The sequence below is a fragment of the Pantherophis guttatus genome, chromosome 14 (assembly GCF_059756535.1).
Source record: "Pantherophis guttatus breed Tessera chromosome 14, ASM5975653v1, whole genome shotgun sequence".
In the NCBI taxonomy this organism is placed as follows: Eukaryota; Metazoa; Chordata; class Lepidosauria; order Squamata; family Colubridae; genus Pantherophis; species Pantherophis guttatus.
In genome coordinates, this window is record NC_142076.1 from 10640601 (window position 1) to 10664748 (window position 24148).

The 24148-nt window shown below is 44.2% G+C and overlaps 1 protein-coding gene across 1 annotated transcript in view; it reads left to right on the forward strand.

Annotated features, from left to right (window-relative positions):
* The window catches only part of LOC117667242 (glucagon receptor-like), a 29573-nt gene extending 8979 nt beyond the window's left edge, over nt 1-20594 (forward strand). Inside the window, exons 3-14 of the mRNA XM_060692954.2 lie at nt 1699-1795; nt 4684-4791; nt 7968-8089; nt 8721-8827; nt 10900-11056; nt 12942-13101; nt 14576-14636; nt 16089-16158; nt 16811-16899; nt 17015-17153; nt 17615-17656; nt 18577-20594. Of these exons, the coding sequence (XP_060548937.1) occupies nt 1699-1795; nt 4684-4791; nt 7968-8089; nt 8721-8827; nt 10900-11056; nt 12942-13101; nt 14576-14636; nt 16089-16158; nt 16811-16899; nt 17015-17153; nt 17615-17656; nt 18577-18648 (1224 nt within the window). The 3' untranslated portion in view covers nt 18649-20594. The remainder of the gene's footprint in view (nt 1-1698; nt 1796-4683; nt 4792-7967; nt 8090-8720; nt 8828-10899; nt 11057-12941; nt 13102-14575; nt 14637-16088; nt 16159-16810; nt 16900-17014; nt 17154-17614; nt 17657-18576) is intronic.
* The last annotated feature ends 3554 nt before the right edge of the window (nt 20595-24148 follow it).

Sequence of the window (24148 nt, forward strand, 5' to 3'; positions counted from 1 at the left end):
AGGGGAACCTTTACCTTTATCTTTATTGGGCAGAAAGTGTACCTGGGGGTTGGAAGGAGTTTCTTGGATGACTTTTCCAACGGAACTGTTTTTCATTGAAGAAAAATAAGTTGCTCAATAGTACACCTGTAATGTTGTTTAATGGAAAACAACACGGGTCTAGACTTCATCAGGGCTAGGATCTTGGTCAACGGATTAAAACAAAAGAGACTGAGAGGAGATACCGTAAGTCACCTACAGTAATAGGAACCATTTTAGAAGCAAGTGGAGATCTTCCTCCTTAATTCTAAATCCCGGCTGAGGATTTTAGTCCTTCTCCCAAAAGAAGAAAAAAGTTGGTCTCCATTCACACATGGTTAAATTGGGGGTGTTGAGTGGGCACCTCCTTCCCCTTGTCTAAGAAACACTGTCTTATCTATCAGTACAGAAATCAGCCTGGAGGCACATCATGGACATGAGTAAAATGAACAGAGTACAGTAGTGGCCAAAATTATGGAAATTTTGGGAATACCTTTTGGGAAAAGTGTATTTTCTAAAACTAGCTAATACCACTTTTTTTGGGAGTAGTACCATAAAAGTATATATGAAAGGAAAGATAATTTAATCAAGAATGTAATGCAATCACTTTTAGGAAGGATTTGCTATTAGAATAGCAGTTACGGTATAAAGAAGAAAAGTGAAACACGTAGAAAAATCGAGATATACAAAAATGATCACCATAGAAAAAAAGAGATATACAAAAATGATCACCATAGAAAAAAAGAGATATACAAAAATGATCCCCATGTCAGTTAATCCTTAGTTGGGGAACCTTTAGCATGAATTACGGCCTTACAACGTCTTCCCATGGAGTGAACCAAGTCTTTGAGTTCTGCAGCTGTTCTAATGTGAAACCAAGATTGGAGGATGGCTTCTATTAACTGGGTTTTATTGCTGAGTCACCTCTGACAAAAAAGTTTCCTTAGTCAGCTCCATAGATTTTCAACTGGGTGAAGGTCTGGGCTATTCCCAGGGCATTCCAGCAGTGGAATAGGATTATCTTGAAACTCAAAAAAAAAAAAAAAGTGTTATTAGCCATCAAATCTCAAAAATGGAGCCTGGTGGCGCAGCAGACTAATAGCCTGTTATTAACATTCAGCTGCCTGCAATTATTGCAAGTTTGAATCTCCCCAGGCTCAAGGTTGACTCAGCCTTCCATCCTTTCTAAGGTAGGTAAATTGAGGACCCAGTTTGTGGGGGCAATAAGCTGACTTTGTATAAAATAAACAAAAGTATGAAGGCTATTGCTTAGCGCATTGTAAGCCACCCTGAATCTCCGGAGAAGGACGGCATATAAATCAAATTTTTTTAAAAAATAACACTTTTCCCAAAAGGTTTCCACAATTTTGGCCACTACTGTACATTATGTGACAAGACTTGTCCTCACTCAGAGGAAGCCAACCATTGAATGAATTGTGACCTATTGGGGAATTCTAGAAATTGGAGGTCCACAGGACGTAACGTTGCCAAGGTTGGATACCCCCGCTTTAGAGCAAAAATGCCAGTTTCTAGATCTTTGCTCATCGTTGCTCCAGAAAACCAGAATCACAAGGACTTAGACAGCATCAAGGAAGCAGAGTGGGTAGAACCTAGATACGGATAGTTATGCTCTGAATGTTGTGCTTCTGACAAGTCTAACAAAGGTGTCATTTTATGCAGAGTTGCAGTGCGAAGATTCTAGAGAAGACATTTGACCAGTGGTTGAGATATAAAGATGAATGTATGAAGAAGATGGCAAATGATCCTTATCCTTCAGGTGAGTGTCTGCGTCTTTGGTGAATTGTTGGTCATAGTAACAATGGTGTCTTGGGGGTAAAATTACAGAATAACAGAGTTGGAAGGGACCTTGGAGGCCTTAGAATAGAATAGAACAGAACAGAATAGAAAGGAATGGAATGGAATGGAGAGTGGAGCGGAACGGAACAGAACAGAATAACAGAGTTGGAAGGGACCTTGGAGGTCTTCTAGTCCAACCCCCTGCTTAGGCAGGAAACCCTACACCACTTCAGACAAACGGTTATCCAACCTCTTCTTAAAAACTTCCAGTGTTGGAGCATCCACAACTTCTGGAGGCAAGTTGTTCCACTGATTAATTGTTCTCACTGTCAGGAAATTTCTCCTTAGTTCTATGCTGCTTCTCTCCTGGATTAGTTTCCACCCGTTGCTTCTTGTCCTGCCCTCAGGTGCTTTGGAGAATAGCTTGACTCCCTCTTCTTTGTGGCAGCCCCTGAGATATTGGAAGACTGCTATCATGTCTCCCCTAGTCCTTCTTTTCATCAAACTAGCCATGCCCAGTTCCTGCAACCGTTCTTCATGTTTTAGCCTCCAGTCCCCTAATCCTCTTAGTTGCTCTTCTTTGCATTCTTTCTAGAGTCTCCACATCCTTCTTTTCATTAAACTAGACATACCCAGTTCCTGCAACCGTTTAACCCCCTTCTGGTTCAACCCCCCTGTCCAAGCAGGAGACCCTTTATTTTAGACAAATGGCTGTCCAATCACTTCTTGAAAACCTCCAATGATGGAGCACCCATAACTTTGGGAGGCAAGCTATTGCAATTATTAATTGTTCTCATATCAGGAAATTTCTCCTTAGTTCTAGGTTGGATCTCTCTTTCACCCACTACTTCTTGTCCTGCCCTCAGGTGCTTTGGAGAATAGGTTGACTTCTTGTCTGTGATAGCCCCTCAAGCATTGGAAGATTGCTATCATATCAACCTTAGTCATTCTCTTCATTAGACTAGACATACCTAGAGGAATGGATGGATGGATGGATGGATGGATGGATGGATGGATGGATGTTTGTTTTAACCATTCAGTCGTGTCTTGGCGACTTTATAGGCAAGTGCTCTCTATGCTACTCTATCAAACACAGCTTCTTTCAGTTGTTGGATGTTCATCTTTGTATCACTATTGATGAGTGGACACTGAAAGTAACGAACTTAGCAGAAATGGCGAAAATTTCAGCGTATTTGAAGGACTATACACAAGAAAGATATATATCGGACTGGAGAAGATGGATTGATTATATTCAAAATAAGTATCAGACAAGAAAATATCAAATAGCTTATGAATGAATGTTAAACTTTAGAAGTATTATGTTATCCATAGTGGAGTTAAGGTTTCAGGGGGGGGATTTGGTAGTTTAAGAATTGTTAGGCTAATTTAGCTTATGATTGTTAATTGAAATACCCTGTATTTTGCTCTGGGAAATCTGGGGGGGAGGGTGGGATGTGGGGGGGGGGAATTTTCTTTGTAAAACTTTTCAATAATAAAAAAAGACATGTTCTTTGCTTGCCCCATCTTCTTGTTCCACTAACTGTTCCTACCATTTATTTATTTATTTATTTATTTATTTTATTAGTTCAATTTATATGCCGCCCTCCTCTGAAGACTCAAGGCGGCTTACAATGCACTTATAGCAATAGCCTTCATTCTTTTGTATATACCTGCTTATTAGGGCTTTTGCCCCCCCCCCATGTGGTGTTTCTACAAAGTCAGCTTATTGCCCCCACAATCCGGGTCCTCAATTTACCTACCTCGGAAAAATGGAAGGCTGAGTCAACCTTGAGCCTGGTGAGGTTTGAACTCGCACTAATTGCAGGCAGCTGGCAGCTAAGTGCTACATAACAGCACTTAGTCCACTGCACCACCAAGGCTCTCCATTGACTTCTCCAATGAATTTGCATGTATGACATGGCTAAAGTAAAGCAGACTCAGTCTTGTGATTTTGGCTTCTACCCGTGTTTCCCCAAAAATAAGATTGGGACTTATATTAATTTTTGCTCCAAAAGATGCATTAGGGCTTATTTTCTGGTTAGGTCTTATTTTCAGGGAAATGCGGTACTAAATGCATCCATCTGGCTGATGAGCTTAACTGGGGCTTATTTTGGGGGGTAAGGCTTACATTACGAGCATCCTGAAAAATCATGTTAGGGCTTATTTTCTGGTTAGGTCTCATTTTCAGGGAAACACGGTAGTGATGTCTCTGTTTTATATGATTCAGCACTTCTCAGTCGGTTGCACAGCCTGTCCATGGTATACAGTTTAGGCCAGGAAAGAATGAATAGTTGAATGAATAAAGGTAGAGAGTTTCATGGTATCAATACGGTTGACTGTCAATCCTTAGATGCATGTGGGTATTCTAGTCCTATACCAGTGATGGCTAACCTTTTTGCCATCACGTGCCAGGAGGGGGGGCGGGGGAGGCTCGCGCACGTGTCCACAGCCATAATTCTATGCGCTTCACCCTGCACATGCATGCACAACCCTAGAGAGGCTCTGGAGGCTGGCGACAGCAAAAAAGTCACTTCCTGTCCTACCGGGAGTTGGGAAATGGGCCGTTTCAGGCCTCTGGAGGGCCTCCGAGGGAGTGGGGAAGGCTGTTTTTGCCCTCCTCAGATGCATAGAGAGGATCTGGAGCCAGGTGAGAAAGAAAAATGCCCCCTCCCCAGGCCCTCTGGAGGCAGAAAACCCTGTTTCCCTACTTCTGGTGGGCCCAGAAGGCCCAAAATCAGCTGGCCAATGCGCTCATGCGTGCCAGAGCTGAGCTCTGTGGCACGCATGCCATAGGTTCGCCATCACTGTCCTATTCCAAGTTAAATCACGGTCATCCTACCCAACCAATCTTGCCTCTGTGCCTTGCAGGTCTCTTTTGCAACAGGACATTTGATATGTATGCATGCTGGCCGGATGGGAATCCAGGAGCGATTGTCAATGTATCTTGTCCTTTCTATCTACCCTGGTACGAGAAAGGTAAGTAAGGTTGGGATTTTGGAGTGCTTGGAAAGGGATCAGCAAAGCATCCCAAGTAGATTGCTTCCTAGATACACTGAAGTGAGTTTGTTTCATCTCCTCCTTTTTCAATGGAAAAAACAAGAATGTGAAAATCAAAAATTAAAACTCCATTACTCCAAAACATCCGTATTACAAAATGTTCATCCAATCTAACCTTTGTCTAACTGCTCTGAGTTGTTTTGCTCCATGAAAATCTAACCAAACGATATACTAAACTTCGGCATGAAACAGTCAGCCAAACCATCCTAACCTATCTTCTGCCTACTTCTGCTTTAAATCATCACCTGGTATCTTTTGATAGAGTTGGTTGGATCTGGGAAGCACTCAAATTGAACTAACTGATTAAATAATTTTTTTTTTTAAAAAAATCTACCAGGTATCAACTCCTAGAATCCCCCAGATATCCCCCAGTGAGAATGCTAGACCCTTTCTAGGCTACTCAGTAAGGCATTCTTTGATAACTTCTCCATCTGGTGGCTATCAGAAGAAAAGCAGATGATTGTAGACTTAATAGAACACAGTGTTTACAGATACAGATAAACAGAGTTGGAAGGGACCTTGTAGGTTATCTAGTCCACCCCCCATCCAAGCAGGAGACCCTACACTATTTCTGACAAATAGCAGTCCAGTCTCTTCTTGAAAGCTTCCAGTGATGAAGCTCCCACAACCTCCGAAGTCAACTTCTGTTCCATAGATTGATTGCTCTGTCAGAAAGTTTCTCCTTATTTCCAGGTTGAATCTCTCCATGGTCAGTTTACATCCATTATTCCTTGTTTGGCCTTCGGGTGTCTTGGAAAATAGCTTGACCCCCCCTCCTCTCTGTGGCAGCCCCTCAAATATTGGACAGGTGTTCTTTATGTTGTGTGAAAACCTTCTTGTGCATATCTGCCAACCAACCCACAAAGTATAGCACTTGGGACCTCTTAAAGATTCTAACCATGTCCCTTTTTGGTCCCACGTTGATCCTCAGGAATAAAAAAAAAGGTTGTATGAAGGACGCTGAGCCTCTCTAGGTTCTAAAGCTCTTGAGATGTTTGAACCAGTGGTGGGTTCCTCCCAGTTTGGTCCGGTTCGGCCGAGCTGGTAGAGGTGACAATATGACGTCACCGAACCGGTTCTCCCCCCCGCCCTCCCACCCCCCCACATTATTCTTACCTTTTATTTGGCCCCACCCCCAATCTATTGCTGCCTCCTGAGTCCCAGCTGATGACTAGAGGGAAAAAAACTGTTTAAACTCTTGCCGCGGGGCTTCAAAGGGCCTCCCTACAGCTGATCAGTGTTAAAAGCAAACAAATGAGTCGGGTCGTAAGTGTGAGGACTGGTCATAAGTGCGAGGACCTTCCAGAAATGACTCTGACCAGCTAGCCATGCCCACCTAGTCACATGACCTCCAAGCCACACCCACAAAATAAGCCACACCCACAGAACTGGTAGTAAAAAAATTTAGAACCCACCCCTGGTTTGAACCTCTTGGTGGGACTCTTCAAAACAGCCTTCTTCTAACCTGAGGTGCCCTTAAAAGTTGGGGGACTTCACTGCCCAAGATTTCCTAACCTTTTTTAGGGTCGATGAAGCACTTGGAGGTTTATCTGTGTCCTCAGGGTCACCCGAGTTAGTTCTCCTGGTTCCTGCAGTCTGCCATTTTTTCCTCTGGAAATCCCTTCCTACTCCCACGCCATTCAAAGGGGGCTCATCCCAAATTGCATAGCTAAAAGTCTGTAAAGATTCTCAGTCATCCAGGTCACGGTTGTCCCAAAGGGGCTTTTTCAGGTCAGAGACTTCTGGCCACGTGAGTTGTCTATTCGCACATGTAATCTCTCCCTCTCTTCGTTGCTTCCCACTCTGGCTTCTTGAGAGCCTCATGTGGGAAGATGATGACTAATGCAAAACTCCCTTTTAATGACTCAAAGATTCTGCTTACAGAGCACATTTAATCAGAATGGCTGCAGATTAATCAGTTGCACAGACACCTTAACCCAGTTACCGTATTTTTCGGAGTATAAGACGCATCTTTCCCCACCCCACCTAAAAGGGGGTGGAAATTTAGATGCATCTTATACAGCGAATGTAGCCCCGCCCACCCACTGGCCTCCACCCTTTGGCCTCTGCCTCCCAGCAATTTACCTCCTTGTAGCAAGCAGCAAGAAGAAACAGCTCTTTTCAGCTTCAGCACAGCCTAATTAGCACAAGTTGATTGTCCGTAGGATTGGCCTCCTGACTTTCAGCTGTTTTGCTCTCAGCTGTTTTGCCTGGGCCTCTGCTGCTTGCTGCAAGGAGATAAATTGCTGGGAGCAGGGTTTTTTTTTTCTTCTTGTGCTAATCAAGCTATGCTGAAAACGAAAATGAAAGTAAAGCAGGCTGTTTGCTGTTTGCCGCAACGAGGCAAAATTGCTGGGAGGCAGAGGCAGATTTCTTTTTCTTGTTTTCCTCACCAAAAAAGGTAGGTGCGTTTTATAGTCCGGAGCATCTTATACTCTGAAAAATACAGTATCTGGTCCAGACAGCCTCTCTCACCCCATCACCCATGTCATGGTAATTGACACTGAATGGGTCTGTGAGGGATGAACTCCTAGAGAGGCCCTATGAAAAAGGGCTTCTCTAGGAACTCCAACTCAAAAACAGATTTAACAGAGTTGGGACCTTGTAGGTCATCTAGTTCATCCCCCCCAACCAAGCAGGAGACCTTACACCATTTCTGACAGATGGCAGTCCAGTCTCTTCTTGAAAGCCTCCAGGGATGAAGCTCCTACAACTTCCGAAGGCAACTTCTGTTCCACTGGTTGATTGTTCTCAATGTCAGAAAATTTCTCCTTATTTCCAGGTTGAATCTCTCCTTGGTCAGTTTCCATCCATTATTCCTTGTCTGGCCTTCAGGTGCCTTGGAAAATAGCTTGACTCCCTCCTCTCTGTGGCAGCCCCTCAAATACTGGAAGACTGCTCTCATGTCTCCCCTGGTCCTTCTCTTCACCAGACTAGCCAGGCCCAGTTCCTGCAACCGTTCACTGTATGTTTAATCCTCCAGTCCCCTAATCATCCCTGTCTTTGACTCCTTCTTTTCTGCCTATAGGACAAGGGGTGAAAATCAAGGAGACAGATGTAGAGTCCTTGCTGATTCTGACTATTTGTGCTTGCAGTTAAACATGGGGTCGTGAGCCGCCAATGTGGGCTTGACGGGAACTGGGTGCTGCTGAACGGGACGGCGTTCTGGCGGGATCACGTCCAGTGTATCGAAGAGATGGAAACCACCACGAAAGAGGTGAGAAACAAAGTCACTTGGAACTGAGTGGCATGTCAGGGTAATGATTTACGAGGGATGCTCTTCAGATATTGAGAGAGGAATAGTTTCAATAGTCCCGAGAAGTGATTCTACCACGCCAAACTGCATTAGTTGAGGCCACACTTGCATCCAATTCTGGTCACCAAGATACCAAAAAAAAAAAAAAAAGATGTTGAGTTCCTAGAAAGAGTGCAGAAGAACAACAAGGATGATGAGGGGTCTGGAAGTTAAATTGTATGATGAATGTCCCAAAGGTGCTTTTTCAGGAGGCAACTGGGCCCCTCTTGAAAGGGAGGGAGGGAGGGAGGAAGTCTGCTTTAGATAAGACAACGTATAACTGATGAAAAATGGAGTGTGTTTGATTTCTGGTTAGCCGTTTCAATTTTACATTGGTAAAAGTATGCATAGGACATAGATCTTTTCCCCACTACAATGAGTGCTCTGGTTTGTTGTACTTCATGGTGAAAACAGTAAGTTGATTTGCTCTACGCTAAAATGATCCTCTTCCTCTCCCACACCCATGCTGCTACCTCCCCTCCACCCCAAAATGCAATCGGTGGGCTACGGCTCCTTTTCACCTGCTTGATAGACCTCTTTCTTTCTTCTGTAGGAAGCAGCTCATCGCCTGATGGTCAGCTTCAAAGTCCTCTACACAGTGGGCTACTCTCTGTCGCTCCTGGCCCTGACCTTGGCTCTACTCATCCTGACTGTCTTCAGGTAATGCTTCCCACGATAGCTGAGCAAGCACCAAATTTGGAGAAGGTTGAGACCACAAGTGCAGTGTAGGTAAAGGTAAAGGTTCCCCTCTCACATATGTGCTAGTCGTTCCTGACTCTAGGGAGCAATGTTCATCTCCATTTCAAAGCCGAAGAGCCAGCGCTGTCTGAAGACATCTCCATGGTCATGTGGCCAGCATGACTCAACACCAAAGGCGCACAGAATGTTGTTACCTTCCCACCAAAGATGGTCCCTATTTTTCTACTTGCATTCTTTGCGTGCTTTCGAACTGCTAGGTTGGCCGAAGCTGGGGCAAGTAACGGGAGCTCACTCCATTATGCAGCGCTAGGGATTCAAACGCTGAACTGCCAACCTTTTGATCGACAAGCTCAGCGTCTTAGCCACTGAGACACCATGTCCCTTTTCTCAACCTTAGCAATTCTAAAAATATGTGGATTTCAACTCCCAGAATTCCTTAGCCAGCATAGAGCTGTCTGGAAATGCCTGGGAGTTGAACTCCACACATCTTAAAATTTGCCCAGGTTGTGAAACAGTGAAATAGAATGGGGTCCTTCCCTCACTGTGCATTGATGATGATACCTAGTTTGATAATGAAATATCTGCAAGAAACAACCAAGCTCAGAGAGCATCAAGGACCCCACAGCTACAAATATTCTCTTCTATTAGTAGTTAATACAGGGATTATTTCAACCTTTTTCCTAAAATTAAACTGGAGTTTTCCTTTCTGTATCTTAAATCCATTATTCAGTTTCCAACACTCTGAAATAATGAAGACCAAATCTTGACCTTCGTTCTTTGTGATATCTTTTCAAGAATTAAAAAGATTTAGCTGGCCTATTTTCTTTTAGCCATTTTGCTCAGGGCTAAATATATCCATCTCTTTCTGCCTTTCTTTGTAACGTTTACTTTTTGACCTTCCTTTTATTCTTGTTGGCGTTGTCTGAATCTGCTCCAGCTTCTCTGAATTCTCCTTAAAATACGGCACCAGGGCTGCATACTAACACAAAATAAAATGGAAGAGCTCCTTCTCTTGAGACTCTTTCATCAAAATATAAGGTTCTTCAGACCAGGAGTGTTCAACCTCGGCAACTTTAAGACTTGTGGACTTCAACTCCCAGAATTCCCCAGCCAGTGTTGTGGTCCGTCGACGGCATGCAGAGCTGGTAGCAGAGTCAGACAGTGAGGAGGCTGGGGAGGAACATGGGCCAGTCCTGGAGTCTGGGGAAGGCTCGGACGAGGGCTCTGCGTCAGAGGCAGAAGCAGAGAGGAGGCCAGGGCCATCTGAGAGTTATGTGCTGCCTCTGGAGCCTCCAGAGTCGGACATCAGCGAGGTAGAGGAACAGGGGGAGCCTGTTCCCAGTGCACACATGCGCAGAGCTGCCAGAAGGCAAGAACAGTTAAGACAAAAGGGGCAACTCAGGAGTAAGGCTTGGAGATGATTGGCCCCTCCCATAAGACATAAAGGAGGAGCAAAGGCACGCGAGCCTTTGCAGGAAGCAACTTTGTTCATTCTTGTCGGTTTAAATTCTGCAGCTCTGTTTTGACTCTGTGCTCCGTGTGGCTTTGCAAAGCTAATTGCCAGTTAGGTCTTCGGCAGTGTGTCACGGAAGATAAAGGCGGATGCTTATCAGCCTTATCCCGAAGGACTGTGGCAGACTTCTGTCGGACTCTTTACAAACTATTTGTGACTAATTACGGGCTTCGAATGAACATAAGCCGTTGAAATAAAAAGAGGGTTTTTGGGACTAATCGTGTGCTTTTTACTGTCTCAGGAAGCGTAGGTCAGAACAGCCAGCTTTCCTGGCTGGGGAATTCTGGGAGTTGAAGTCCACAAGTCTTAATTTGTCAAGGTTGGACACCTCTGTTGTAGATCACTCCAAACACATGGCAGCTCAATTCTCCTTGAAAAGCCCCCAATAAGAGGAAACTCTTCCTCCAGTTGATTCCACCATATAATGAAGGTTCTCACCATCAAAGATATTTTCTATTCGCTGATTTAATCATTGGCAACTTTGCCTATTGATGATGGTCATGTTCCCTTGGTCTTTCAGGAGACTTCGCTGCACTCGGAATTATATTCACGCTAATCTTTTTGCTTCCTTTGGTCTACGGGCCATATCGGTGATTGCGAAGGATGCGTTGCTGGAGAAGATGTGGGGAAGGGAGACCTTTCAGATGTCTGACTGGGAAGACTTATTGAGTCACGAGGTAAGTACCGTCTTCCTAAGGGAAGTTTCAGACAGTGGAAGTTAAAAGATCTCAGAAGGGTTTTTTCCTCAGGTCTTCTCATAGTGATAGGTTTTAAGCCAGGAGAGCACAAGGATTGTCGGGCAGCCATTGCCCAGGGGATGAGAGGCTTCTTCCTTATCCTCCAGTGGGAGTTAAGTTCCTGTCAACCCAAAGGTGCTTTTTCAGAAGGCAACTGGACTTTCTTACAAGAAAGTCCAGTTGCCTCCTGATAAAGCATCTTTGGGACAACAGTGACCTGGATGACTACAGACTTTTAGCTATTCAACTTGGGATGAACATCCTTGGAATGGTGTGGGAGTAGGAATGGATTGCCAGAGGAGAAATTGTAGACAACAGGAACCTGGAGCACTAACTCAGATGACCCTGAGGACACAGGTAAACCTCCAAGTGCTTCATCGACCCTCTGAAAGGATGCAGATGACCAGCTCCCCGCAAGGAATATAAATCCTTCCATTCCCCACTGTCCTGTCAGAGCTGAAGAAGCTTCTTGATTGAGAAGTGAAACATCTTCACAAGAAAGTCCAGTTGCCTCCTGAAAAAGCACCTTTGGGACAACCATGACCTGGGTGACTGAGAATATCCACAGACTTTACGTTCCTGTCCTACAAAGACTTGTAGCCTACATCAAACTTCTCCTTGGATCCAGCTGATTCCACACATTAAACACGAGATGCCATGACTAGTTGAATAAACCACAATTGGCTGGGCCTACAGGACTTGCTGAGACATGATCCTTGGTTTGCAAATCATTATCATCTGAATTCACCCAACAAACTAAGCCAAAACTACTTACGTTACAGTTTAGAGTAAGGTGTGGACTAGATGGATGTGAAGAATGATTTGGATAGGATCTGCACTAGAACTATCTTAGCTTAGTATTTTGCTACTGGGGTGAAAGCTAATAAGTTCATATCATGCATACTGAAGCTGTCCAGCCTGGTAGAAGTTGTCTATTTTAAGACTTGAAATGGAGTGACATCTTCCCTTCAGAATACTTGCTGGGAATACCAAAGTCTTCAGTTCAGTTCCACAGTTATCTTCAAGAGAGCTGCAAAAAAATTCCTTTCTTATATCCTGGAAACCCACTGTGGCTGGGTCTGAAGGTGATTTTGGAAGTGAAGGCCACACTTAAAATATTCCAGTGATTTCTCATCCAAATACTAATCAGGTTGTCCTCAAAATATCCTTCTTTTGGAGAAGTAAATGGCTATTCCAATAGAAGAGAATATTTGTAAGTCAGAGTTGAACTGTGGAGTCCTTGGTGCTCTCTGAGCTTGGTGGTTTTCTTGCAGATGTTTCATGACCCAACTAGGTGACATCATCAGTAATAGAAGGGAGTAGGGTTTGCAAAGAGGAGGAGGAGGAGGAGGAGGGAGGGGGAAGGAGGAGAGGAAGGAGAAGGAGGAGGAGGAGAAGGAGCAGGAGAAGAAGGAGAAGGAGAAGAAGGAGCAGGAGCAGGAGGAGAAGGGAGAAGGAGGAGAAGGAGAAGAAGGAGCAAAAGCAGGAGGAGGAGGAGAAGGAGAAGGGAGAAGGAGAAGGGAGAAGGAGAAGAAGAAGGAGAAGGAGAAGGAGAAGGAGAAGGAGAAGGAGAAGGAGAAGGAGAAGGAGAAGGAGAAGAACGGTGTCCTTGGTGCTCTCTGAGCTTGGTGGTTTTCTTGCAGGCATTTCATGACCCGACCAGTGTTAGAAGGGAGTAGGGTTTGCAAAGAGGAGGAGGAGGACTGTGAAGTCCTTGGTGCTCTCTAAACTTGGTGGTTTTCTTGCAGATATTTCATTATCAAACCAGGTAACATCATCCGTGCCACTCTTTCCACGGCTCTTTTCTCTGCTTTCCTTCTCTTAGGCTGCCATTGGTTGCCGGGTGGCTCAGGTCTTGATGCAGTACTGCATTCTAGCCAATCACTATTGGTTTCTGGTGGAGGCCGTCTACCTATACAAGCTGCTGATTGGTGCCGTGTTTTCAGAGAAGAATTACTACACGCTGTACCTCTACCTTGGCTGGGGTGAGATGAAATGAGGGAAGGAGATGGTTTGGTTCCTTTAATGTTGGGGGTGGGGGGGCAGGATTCAAATAATTTCAGTCTTCCCCATTATGCACAACATATTTGGAGGACATCATGGTAGAGAAGCCCCCATTACATTCAGGATACCTTTGGGGAGGCAGATGGAGATGAGATGGGATCATCCTTCCAACCTTTGTTTTCAAGCACAGAAATGAGGTGTTTGCAGCTAATAGTTCGACTCCGTATGTAAAATAGGGATGCTGTAACTGGTTGTAGGGACTGGCCGTGGAGTCGCTTTTTCAGTGTCATTGTAACTTCAAACAGTCGCTAAACAAATGATTATCAGTCAAAGGGACCGCCTTCTGCCGCTGATAGCCTCCCACCGACCAGTACGCTCCCACAGAGAGGGACTCCTCAGGGTGCCGTCAGCCAGGCAATGTCGGCTGGCGACCCCCAGGGGGAGGGCCTTCTCTGTGGCAGCTCCTGCCCTCTGGAACGATTTGCCCCCAGAGATACGAAGGATATCGGATCTCCAATGCCCTAAAAACTTTTCTTTTCCATCAAGCAGGGCTGGTGTGAAACCCCCCCCCTTTTTTTTAGCCTTTTAAATTGTCAAATGGGTTTTAGTTTCAATGTTTTAAATTTTGGGCCACAGTTATATAATTCTTTTAAAATTTAAAATTTTGTATTGGTATGTGTTTTAGTTCTGGCTGTGCACCGCCCTGAGTCCACTAGGAGAAGGGCGGGATACAAATTGAATAAATAATAATAATAATAATAATAATAATAATAATAATAATAATAATAACAACAACAACAACAACAACAACAACAACAACAACAACAATAATAATAATAATAATAATAATAATAATAATAATAATAAAAAGTCTACCTGTATCCTTTTCCGTCCGTTCGTCCGTCCTTTATTTTTTTCTTTTTAGTTTTTTTTTCTCTCTCGTTCCTTGAGTCAGAATAATAGAAAGCATTTTATGGTGCCATTTTAAAATCTGCAGAACCGATTCCAAATTGCCAGATTTGCATTCCCCTAGGCCATTTCCCCTCTTTAAATTGGATCAGTTCAATGGCTTACGGAATCTTGAGACTTATTTCTTGGGTGCAATGTTTTCAGCACCTAAGAAAAACCAGTAAAATAAAACAGGAGGCAGGAACCAACTTGTAAAAGAGAGACTGGCCAAGCTAGGAGGGGGAGGAGGAGTCAAACGGGGAATTAGCCTGGAATCTTCACAAAGGCGCAAAAGGGCAAAGCCCAACACCCACCCTTTAAATGCTGTTGAATTTTCACTTGTCTAGCCCAGATGCAAACTGCCAGTCTGGGAAGGTTCTTGTGATGTAGCAATAAGCAATAAAGTGGCTAATTGAATTCTTCACATGTGGATCTGGTTGTTCATATCTGACACAACTTGCTGGCTGATTCCCATGATCGTTTTTCCTTTTTTTTTTTTTTAAATAGGGACCCCTGTGGCCTTTGTGGTACCCTGGATGGCTGCCAAATACTTGAAGGAAAACAAAGAGTGAGTCTGGAGATACTGGGTGGAAACCACTTTTAAGCATCTATCTATCTATCTATCTATCTATCTATCTATCTATCTATCTATCTATCTACCTACCTACCTACCTACCTACCTACCTACCTATCATCTATCAATCTATCTATCAATCTATCTATCAATCTATCTACCTATCAATCTATCAATCTATCTATCTCTTCTATCATCTATCTATCTATCTATCTATCTATCTATCTATCTATCTATCTATCTATCTATCTATCTATCTATCTATCTCTTCTATCTACCTACCTACCTACCTACCTACCTACCTACCTACCTACCTACCTACCTATGAAGCTCATGTAGATGGTAGACAATGTCACCCTTTTGCTGTCTTCTTTGACAACCTTTCTGGAGGAAAAAGTACCATACTTTTTGGAGTATAAGATGGACTATTTTTTACTCCCTAACAGAGAGTGGAAATGTTGGTGCGTCTTATATACCGAATATAAGGCTTTGGCCTTCGGGAGGCCAAAAGCACCACCCCGCTTGTTTCATTTTTGTGAAAAACAGGATGTGCAGAGGCTTTGGGAGGCCTGCAGAGTGCTCCTGGGGGCTGGGCAGGGCAAAACCAACTCTGTTTTTGCGAAAAAGGGGCCAGCTTTGTGCAAAAACAGGACGCTCAAAGGGTTTGGGAGGCCTGCAAACTGCTCCTGGGGCCTGGGGAGGGCAAATTTTTTTTTTCTTGTTTACCTCTTTGAAATCTTGGTGCATCTTATACACCGGTGCATCTTATAGTCCGAAAAATACGGGTACTTTTCCTCCAGATCTGAACCATTTGTAACAAAGAAAATGTGTCAACTATTTCATAAGATTCCTATCATGGATGGGAGAGGGAAGATGTTGGGTTATTCTAAAGATGCTAGAATTGGGGATGCTTGAAATGAGCACTGCAGAGGAAAGTCTGGGCCAAACAGACCTTAGTTCTGCATGTTGTAGGACTTGCAAGTTGGCATAGCATCACCACCATCCCAAAATGATGTTGAGACCTTAGAAACGGCACAGAGAAGAATCACAAAGGGGACAGAAAGCGAAAAGGTGTTGGTTGATATAGACAGCAGGACGGTGGCCATGGAAGTTGGAATCCGCTAAAGCTGTGATGGTGAACCTATGGCACCATCACGCAGTGAACCCTCTCTGTGGGCACGCACGCCGTCACCAGATGCTCTTCTGGCGCACCCGCCAGCTGGTCTTTGCAGGTGCAGGAGTGCCAGAAAACAGCCTAAAACCAGCCAAAGAACAGGCAATTATTGGGCCATTTTCAGGCAATTTTTGGACCATTTTCAGGCCTGTTTTTGGCCTGAAAACGGCCTGAAAAACCAGCTTGAAAACGGCCCCCCAAAAAACCAAAAAACAGGCATGCGCACGTGGTCTTATTTATGTCTAATGGTTGCCTTATTTTGTATACTGCAGGTGCTGGGGAGTTAATGAGAACATGGCTTACTGGTGGATTATTCGTATCCCTATTCTGCTGGCATCTACGGTAAGCACTACTCCAGTTGGAATGGAAGGAAGATGAGGGGACGTGGTGCAATCAGAAATTTTGTGAAATTCTAGTTCATGCGTAGAAGCTTCCTGATGACGGCGGGGTCGGTGGGCGGAGCCTCCAGCCAGTTTTACTACCGGTTCTATAGAATCAGTCCGAACCGGGGGCAACTCACCACTGCATGTGATCCCCTTTTGCGACCAACTGATAAGCAAAGTCAATAGCGAAGCCAGATTCACTTAATAACCATATTAGTAATTTAACAACTGCGGTGATTCATTTAATCAGAATGGCAAGAAAGGTCATAAAATGGGACAAAATTCACAAATTTAACAATTGTTTCACTTAGCAACAGAAATTTTGGGCTCAGTGAACGGTCGTAAATTGAGAACTACCTGCGTATATAAATATTTTATTGTAGAAAGGTTCTTCTTTTTCCAGTTTCAGTTGCTCTATTGAAGTTTGAATATCTAATCAATGGAGTTAAGGAACTGCTTCGATGCCTGGAATAGGTTTTCAAAATTGCTTTCTCAAGATTTCAGCAAATACGAAATCATTACTGATTTCATCTTTTTAACCTTATTCTGTAATGAAAATATTTGTTCGGAAATCTGTCATCTTCTAATGCATGCTCCCTTTTTCTTCCCAGATTAATCTGTTGATTTTCATGCAAATTCTCAAAGTGATCTTGGCTAAGTTACGGGCTAGTCAGAAGGACTACGCGGATTATAAACTGCGGTGAGTTGACATCTCCAGGCCAGCAATGGTGGCTGATTGTGGCTTCCTAACAGAAGGTTGTATCTAGGGCCTGATTCTGCCCTATTAATTCTGACATCTCCACGCTCTCTTCCAGGTTAGCCAAGGCCACCCTCACCCTCATCCCTCTCTTTGGGATCCATGAAGTGGTCTTCATCTTTGCCACGGATGAGCAAACCACGGGAATCTTGCGCTACATCAAAGTTTTCTTCACACTTTTCCTCAACTCCTTCCAGGTAACTATCACCTCAGTGCCATTCCGATTTATCTTTCAGATATTGTAGAACAAATGCTTTTAAAAGTTTTTTTAAAAAAAGCCTCTGATGATTGCATGGCTCAGCTGGGCATTTGGGGGGGCAGGGATTTCTGAACCACCCACCACCGCTACCGGATCGGGTGATCGGGTCCGAACCGGGAACATTTCACCCCTGATCTGAACCTGATTTGGCTCTGGAGTGCATGAAATATTTTAGAATTAAATCTAAGAGACAATAGTTGTAGAGTGGGAAGGGACCACAAGGTCTACAACTGACCCCAAAATGTAATTTTCATAATGCAAGATTTGGGTTATGTAACAGGATACCAGTTTATCCTCAATTCTGATTGTCTATCTTAATCCAGACACAATGGCCAATCACCACCATTTTAAGTACCGTGACAGATGTGTCTAATAGATAACGTGTTCTATCTCCTACAGGGGTTTCTGGTTGCTGTTCTCTACTGCTTTGCCAATAAGGAAGTGAGTATCTCCTCCTCCACCTCTCTTGACCCATCACTAATTCTGAACCGTTTCAGAGGGTCCCTTCAGGCTATCTCCAACTTTAGATTAAAATGGCATTTGCAGAGATGGTCTGTACCAGAGTTTCTCAATCATGGCAAATTTAAAAAATATGGATTTCAACTCCCAGTATTCCCTGGCCAATTTTGCTGGTCTAGACTGAGAGCAATTAAGAGCATGTTAATTGGCTATGTGTTTTTTTTTTTAAAAAAAATAAAAAATAGAAGGAAGGTTTGCAGAGGAGCCCATCCTTCAGCACCCAGACCCAGATAGGCAGTTCATTGTCCAGGCTGATGCCAGCGACGTTACAGTGGCAGCAGTGCTCCTCCTGGAAGACCCCCAAGGGCGGCTGCTTCCTTGCGCATATGTGTCCAAAAAACTCACGGACACCGAGCGGAGATGGGCAGTATGGGAGTGTAGGATTTCAGCTTTACAGAGTTACTGTAAGCTTACAAGAGGAAGCCTAAAGGTAAAGGTTCCCCTCGTACATACGTGCTAGTCGTTCCCAATTCTAGGGGGCGGTGCTCATCTCCGTTTCAAAGCCGAAGAGCCAGCACTGTCCGGAGACGTCTCTGTGGTCATGTGGCCGGCATGACTCAATGCCAAAGGCGCATGGAACGCTGTTCCCTTCCCACCAAAGGTGGTCCCTATTTTTCTACTTGCATTTTTTTACGTGCTTTCGAACTGCTAGGTTGGTAGAAGCTGGGACAAGTAACGGGAGCTCACCCCGTTACGCGACGCTAGGGATTCGAACCACTGAACTGCTGACCTTTCGATCGACAAGCTCAGCGTCTTAGCCACCGTGTCCCCTGGGTAGGCAGAGTTAAATGCTGTGAGGCACAGAAAGAAACATAAACTCTCAAACATTCTTGTTGTTCCAGGTGAAATCTGAAATGAAGAAGAAGTGGCAGTTGTGGAAACTGGACCATCCAGCGGTCAGCTGCAGTCAGTGAAGGAGATAATATGGAATTTGGTACATCATACAGCAAGAATGGGCAGAAGCTGTTCAGATAGGCCTTGGGACTGCTCCGAATGGATTGTTGCTGCCGTTTAAGGCAATTATGACCTTCTTTGGAATGATGCCCTTTGATGGTTTGCTATCTTCACTGTCTTGAAGCCAAAACATGGGGAAAGATGCTTGATCCAGTGTTATCAGGAGGATGAGGAGGAAGTTCTGAAGAACATGTTGGGAGAACTGTCTGGAACCAACAGCAAAAGGAATCTTGGAAGTGTCTGAGTTTGTTGCAAAATCAAATCCAGAAAGCACACACAGGTAAACTGATTCAGCAGGATTCATTAACTTCTTTATATACATAACAGCACATGAAGTAATATATACAATACCAAGAGTGGTTCTTCAGTTTCAGATCAGTTCAGAGAGGCAGACTAGACTAGTTCGGACTTGTTTGCAGCTCCAGAGCGCAGACTAGTTTCAGTTTCCTTTTTGCACAGACTCAGAGCTGAGCCACGCCCAGACTCCAAACTGTTTCAGCTCCCATTGGCTGATCTGTTGCCATGCCTATTCATTGGCTGACCTTGTTACCATGTCTTCCTAGTCATGAATATTCTGACAGGAACATTTTCAAACAGCGTTGCATGCATGTATCATGGACCTTAATTCGCTCAGGATTCAACTTTTCTTGGTCAGACTTGAGTTTCGGGACAGGTGAAGGCCTTAATGCTCGCCAGGCACGAATGCATGGAGTTTTGCTCTTATGCCTTTCATTATAGCAAGATGTGGCGGTCCTAAGAGGTGAAAGGGCCGGTCTTCATTTTCACTTCTGAATCTCCTGGACAAAAGGGGAGGAATCCGGAACAGCTTTCCATCAACTGATGTAGGGCTCCCCACTCAAGCAATGGCCAACTTACTACTTATCCAGCTCTATCCCGGGGCCTTCCCTATTATCTACATCGAGGTTCAGTGCAGATTTGAAAAATGTTCAGAACTTTTTTTGTCATTCACAGGCTCAACATTTATCTCCATTTTTTTCTTCTTTTTATATACATAAGTGGAATCATGATTGCTGAAAGAAGCACGTTTAGCCTTGGCTAAACTGCAGAAAAGGGACGCGGTGGCTCAGATGCTGAGCTTGTCGATCAGAAGGTCGGCAGTTCGGCGGTTCGAATCCCTAGTGCCACGTAACAGGGTGAGCTCCCGTTACTTGTCCCAGTTTCTACCAACCTAGCAGTTCGAAAGCACGTTAAAAAATGCAAGTAGAAAAATAGGGACCACCTTTGTTGGGAAGGTAACAGCGTTCCGTGCGCCTTTGGCATTGAGTCATACCGGCCACATGACCACAGAGATGTCTTCGGACAGCGCTGGCTCTTTGGCTTTGAAATGGAGATGAGCACCGCCCCCTAGAGTCGGGAACGACTAGCACATATGTGCGAAGGGAACCTTTACCTTTAAACTGCAGAAAAGAATGCTTTATGAAGGAACGGTGTACAGAAGGGTTTAGAGTTTAAAAATTCCACATCTCTTATTTAAAAAGGATACTGGTATTGGACAAGCATGGTGCCCAGCTGTCCAAAAGAGGATGAAATTGTACTGTTTTAAGCCAGTACAGTAAGAAAGAACCATATTCACCATTTTGTATTAAAAAAGAAAGGCAAACCTAAATCATTTTTTTAAAAATTATTTGCAAGGCGTGACTGCCCCCCAAAAAACAGCCTCAATCTAGATTCTGGGAAAAGAGGATGGTCAATGTGAATGAAACTATTTTGGAATTTCAAAAAAGCATCCCTGCCGATATTGAATCCTGACAAATGTTAGGAAAATAGAACTTCATGTGAGCTTAGCCCGCCACTGGCACGTTCCTTTGGATTTAAAAGATGTTGGTGCTTGTAGACATTTGTACATGTATTAAAAAGAGTGTAAATAAATATTTTTCCAGCAGAAGAGATGCGTCATGGAACTGATCAGGTCTGTCATTGAAATATATTGTGTGAAATCCCTTCCTGGGCTTGGATGCAAAACTGTCCATAACCAAGCAGCATTTTGAACCATTTCAGCCTTGTTGTGACTTATTCACAATTGATGATGAATATTGGACCTGCAAAAAAGAAATCCCTTCCCCACAACCAATACTTGACACACTGGTGTCCAGCAGTTTAAAGCCTCTCTTCCAGACCTCTCTGTGCAACATCCCCCGGGCACACTCTTCAAATTTGGTGAATAGAATAACAGAGTTGGAAGGGACCTTTGAGGTCTTCTAGTCCAATCCCCTGCCCAGGCAGGAAACCCTACACCACTTCAGACAAATGGTTATCCAACATCTTAAAAACTTCCAGTGTTGGAGCATTCACAACTTCTGGAGGCAAGTTGTTCCACTGATTCATTGTTCTGTCAGGAAATTTCTCCTTAGTTCCAAGTTGCTTCTCTCCTTGATGAGTTTCCACCCATTGCTTCTTGTCCTGCCCTCAGGGGCTTTGGAGAATAGCTTGACTCCCTCTTCTTTGTGGCAGCCCCTGAGATATTGGAAGACTGCTATCATGTCTCCCCTGGTCCTTCTTTTCATCAAACTAAACATACCCAGTTCCTGCAACTGTTCTTCATGTTTTAGCCTCCAGTCCCCTAATCATCTTTGTTGCTCTTCTCTGCACTCTTTCTAGAGTCTCCACATCTTTTTTACATCATGGCGACCAAAACTGGATGCATCATTACAAGTGTGGCCTCGCCAAGGCCTTATAAAGTGGTATTAACACTTGATGTGATCTTGATTCTATCCCTGTTTATGCAGCCTACAACTGTGTTGGCTTTTTTGGCAGCTGCTGCACACTGCTGGCTCCTATTTAAATGTTTGTCCACTAGGACTCCAAGATCCCTGTCACATTTACTACTATTGAGTGAGGTACCACCTATACTGTACCTGTGCATTTTGTTTTTCTTGCCTAAATATAGAACCTTACTTTTTTCACCATTGAATTTCGTTAGATAGCACCCGATGTTCAAGTGACACCCAGTGGTGTGCTGTTGATTTATTAGTTTACAACTGTTATTGAGCCGTGGTGGCACAGTGGTTAGAGTGCAGTACTGCAGCTACTTCTGCTGATCGCCGGCTGCCTGCAATTTGGCAGTTCGAATCTCACCAGGCTCAAGGTTGACTCAGCCTTCCATCCTTCCGAGGTGGGTAAAATGAGGACCCAGATTGTTGGGGATAGTAGGCTGACTCTGTAAACTGCTTAGAGAGGGCTGTAAAGGGACTATGAAGTGGTATATAAGTCTAAGTGCTAATGCTATTTCGGCTGGGTGATTAGTTCCGATAAATACCTTCCAGCGAACTACAACTCCAGCAGTGTTTCTGCATAAGGCCTCTTCCAGATGTTCTGCATATGGCCCCCCCCCCAGGACAAATTTGCTGAGCACATTGTAAGCCGCCCTGAGTCTTCAGAGAAGGGCGGCATATAAATCAAATTAAAAAAAAAAAATTCCCCTTAAGCATGGTTTACAGAGCTGGCGGCCACGAGACAGGATAAGATGGTATTCAATCACGCGTTTTGGGTCTTTATAATACCATTGTTTTATTTGAAAAGCATCTACTTCAGTATATCAAAAATAGATTGCAATTTTTATTCTACGTCACTATAAATAGCCAGAGGTCTGGTTTTCATAACCAAAAAAAAAAAAAACAAAAAAAAAAACCTCAGGTATGAAGACCTATCTGAGTTACCAAATGTCAGTCAGTAACTGAACATTTTATGACTGAATCACCTTCTTTACAAAACAGTCCCTGCACATTTAAGAGTAGCTGGCATAACAGGAAAAAAATCCATATCCTAGCTCAGGGGTCTCCAGCCTTGGCAACTTTAAGACTTGTGGACTTCAACTCCCAGAATTCTCCAGCCAGCTTAATTCCCCCTAGAACAGGGGTCTCCAACCTTGGCAACTTTAAGATTTGGATCTCAACTCTCAGAATTCTGGGAGTTAAAAGTTCATAAGTCTTAAAGTTGCCAAGGTTGGGGACTGCTGCCCTAGAGGAAACAATGGTGTCAACCCTGAAGCCATTTTTGGAGCATCTTCAAGGATGCCACAGCAGGGCTGGTTGGAGCTGTGGGAATAGAATGGGGGGGTGGGGGTGGGGAAGGGAATAGAGATAGCTGGGAACTTGTAGCCAAAATATAATTTTTTCTTGGGAACCAAGGACAATCTCACCAGGTGCTGGGGAGGCGTGGACTGGAACCAACTGGAGTTGGGGCTGTGACCGGATGGGACCATGTGATGGACATGCAGATTGGGGGAAAGAACTTTGACTTTTAATTTGAGTGGGAAAAACCGCGGGACCTTCAGAGTCGGGTTTTCACCAGATGTGCCAATAGGACAGGCCTAATAAATCTGTACTTTGAGGAACACCTAAGCCTCAGAGGTTTGATTGCATTGTGTCTGTTACTTGGAACCCTGACACATAGCTTCCTCTTAAGGATGCAGGATTTCAAGACAATGCAGTTCAAAGCTCAATGCTCAGACCCAACGATTCTTGCTGTTGCTTCACCATATGCAAAATCCTGCTGGATGCGAGTCTTGGTACTCTGACTCCATATTTCCAACTTGACCGGGATCCCCTGTGGAAGTCCACAAGTCTTAAAGTTGCCAAGGTTGGAGACCCTTGTCCTAGCTAGAAACACTGCCTCCATGTTGTGGCCCGTCAGCGGCCTGTGCGGATTGTAGCTGATTCCGACAGCGAGGAGGCTAGTGTGGTGATTCACCAGCAGCCTGTGCAGCTGGCACTCGAGTCAGACAATGAGGAGGCTGGAGAAGATGTGGTGCCAGAGGCGGGGATTCAGCCAGGGCCTTCAGAACCTCCAGAAGCTCCTTTAAGTGAAGAGGACGAAGAGGAGCCTCTTCTCGATGCACGGGTGCGCAGAGCTGCCAAAAGGCAGGAGTGGCTCCTCAGGAGGAGGTCTCCTCGAGAGTAAGGCTTGGGGCTAATTGGCCACTCCCTTAGCCTATTTAAGGAGGAACGCCGACTGAAGCAATTTGTAGGGAACAACTTTAGTTCATTCTCCTTCGCGTCTGGATTCTCTGCAAATTGCTTCTGGGCTTTCTGCCAACCTTGGTAAGGTTGTGATTACTTTATTTTTGGTTTCTTGTAGGCTGTTAAGAAAGTTTATTAACAGCCTTCATTTGGAAAAGACTGAGTTATTTTAGTAAATTTAAGTTTTGTACAGACTTTGTGTGTGGTGTGTTCTTTGGGGCCCATAGCTGGGGCAGAACACTCCACCTTTCTCCAACCTGGTGCCATGTACATCATGATGACCGTCTACATTGGTTCCGAGGTCATTTTGAAACCTCCAGAAGGCACCCAATGTAGGAGGAAGAGTAAGCACGTAAAAACCATGTCATCCTTTGAGTTCCTTCTCCAGTTAGAAGTAGTACAGTCATGCCCGAGGTTTAAACTGGTTTCTGTTTCGTAAAGATCTATCTTGCCTTGCCAGATATAATTAAAAAAACAGAAA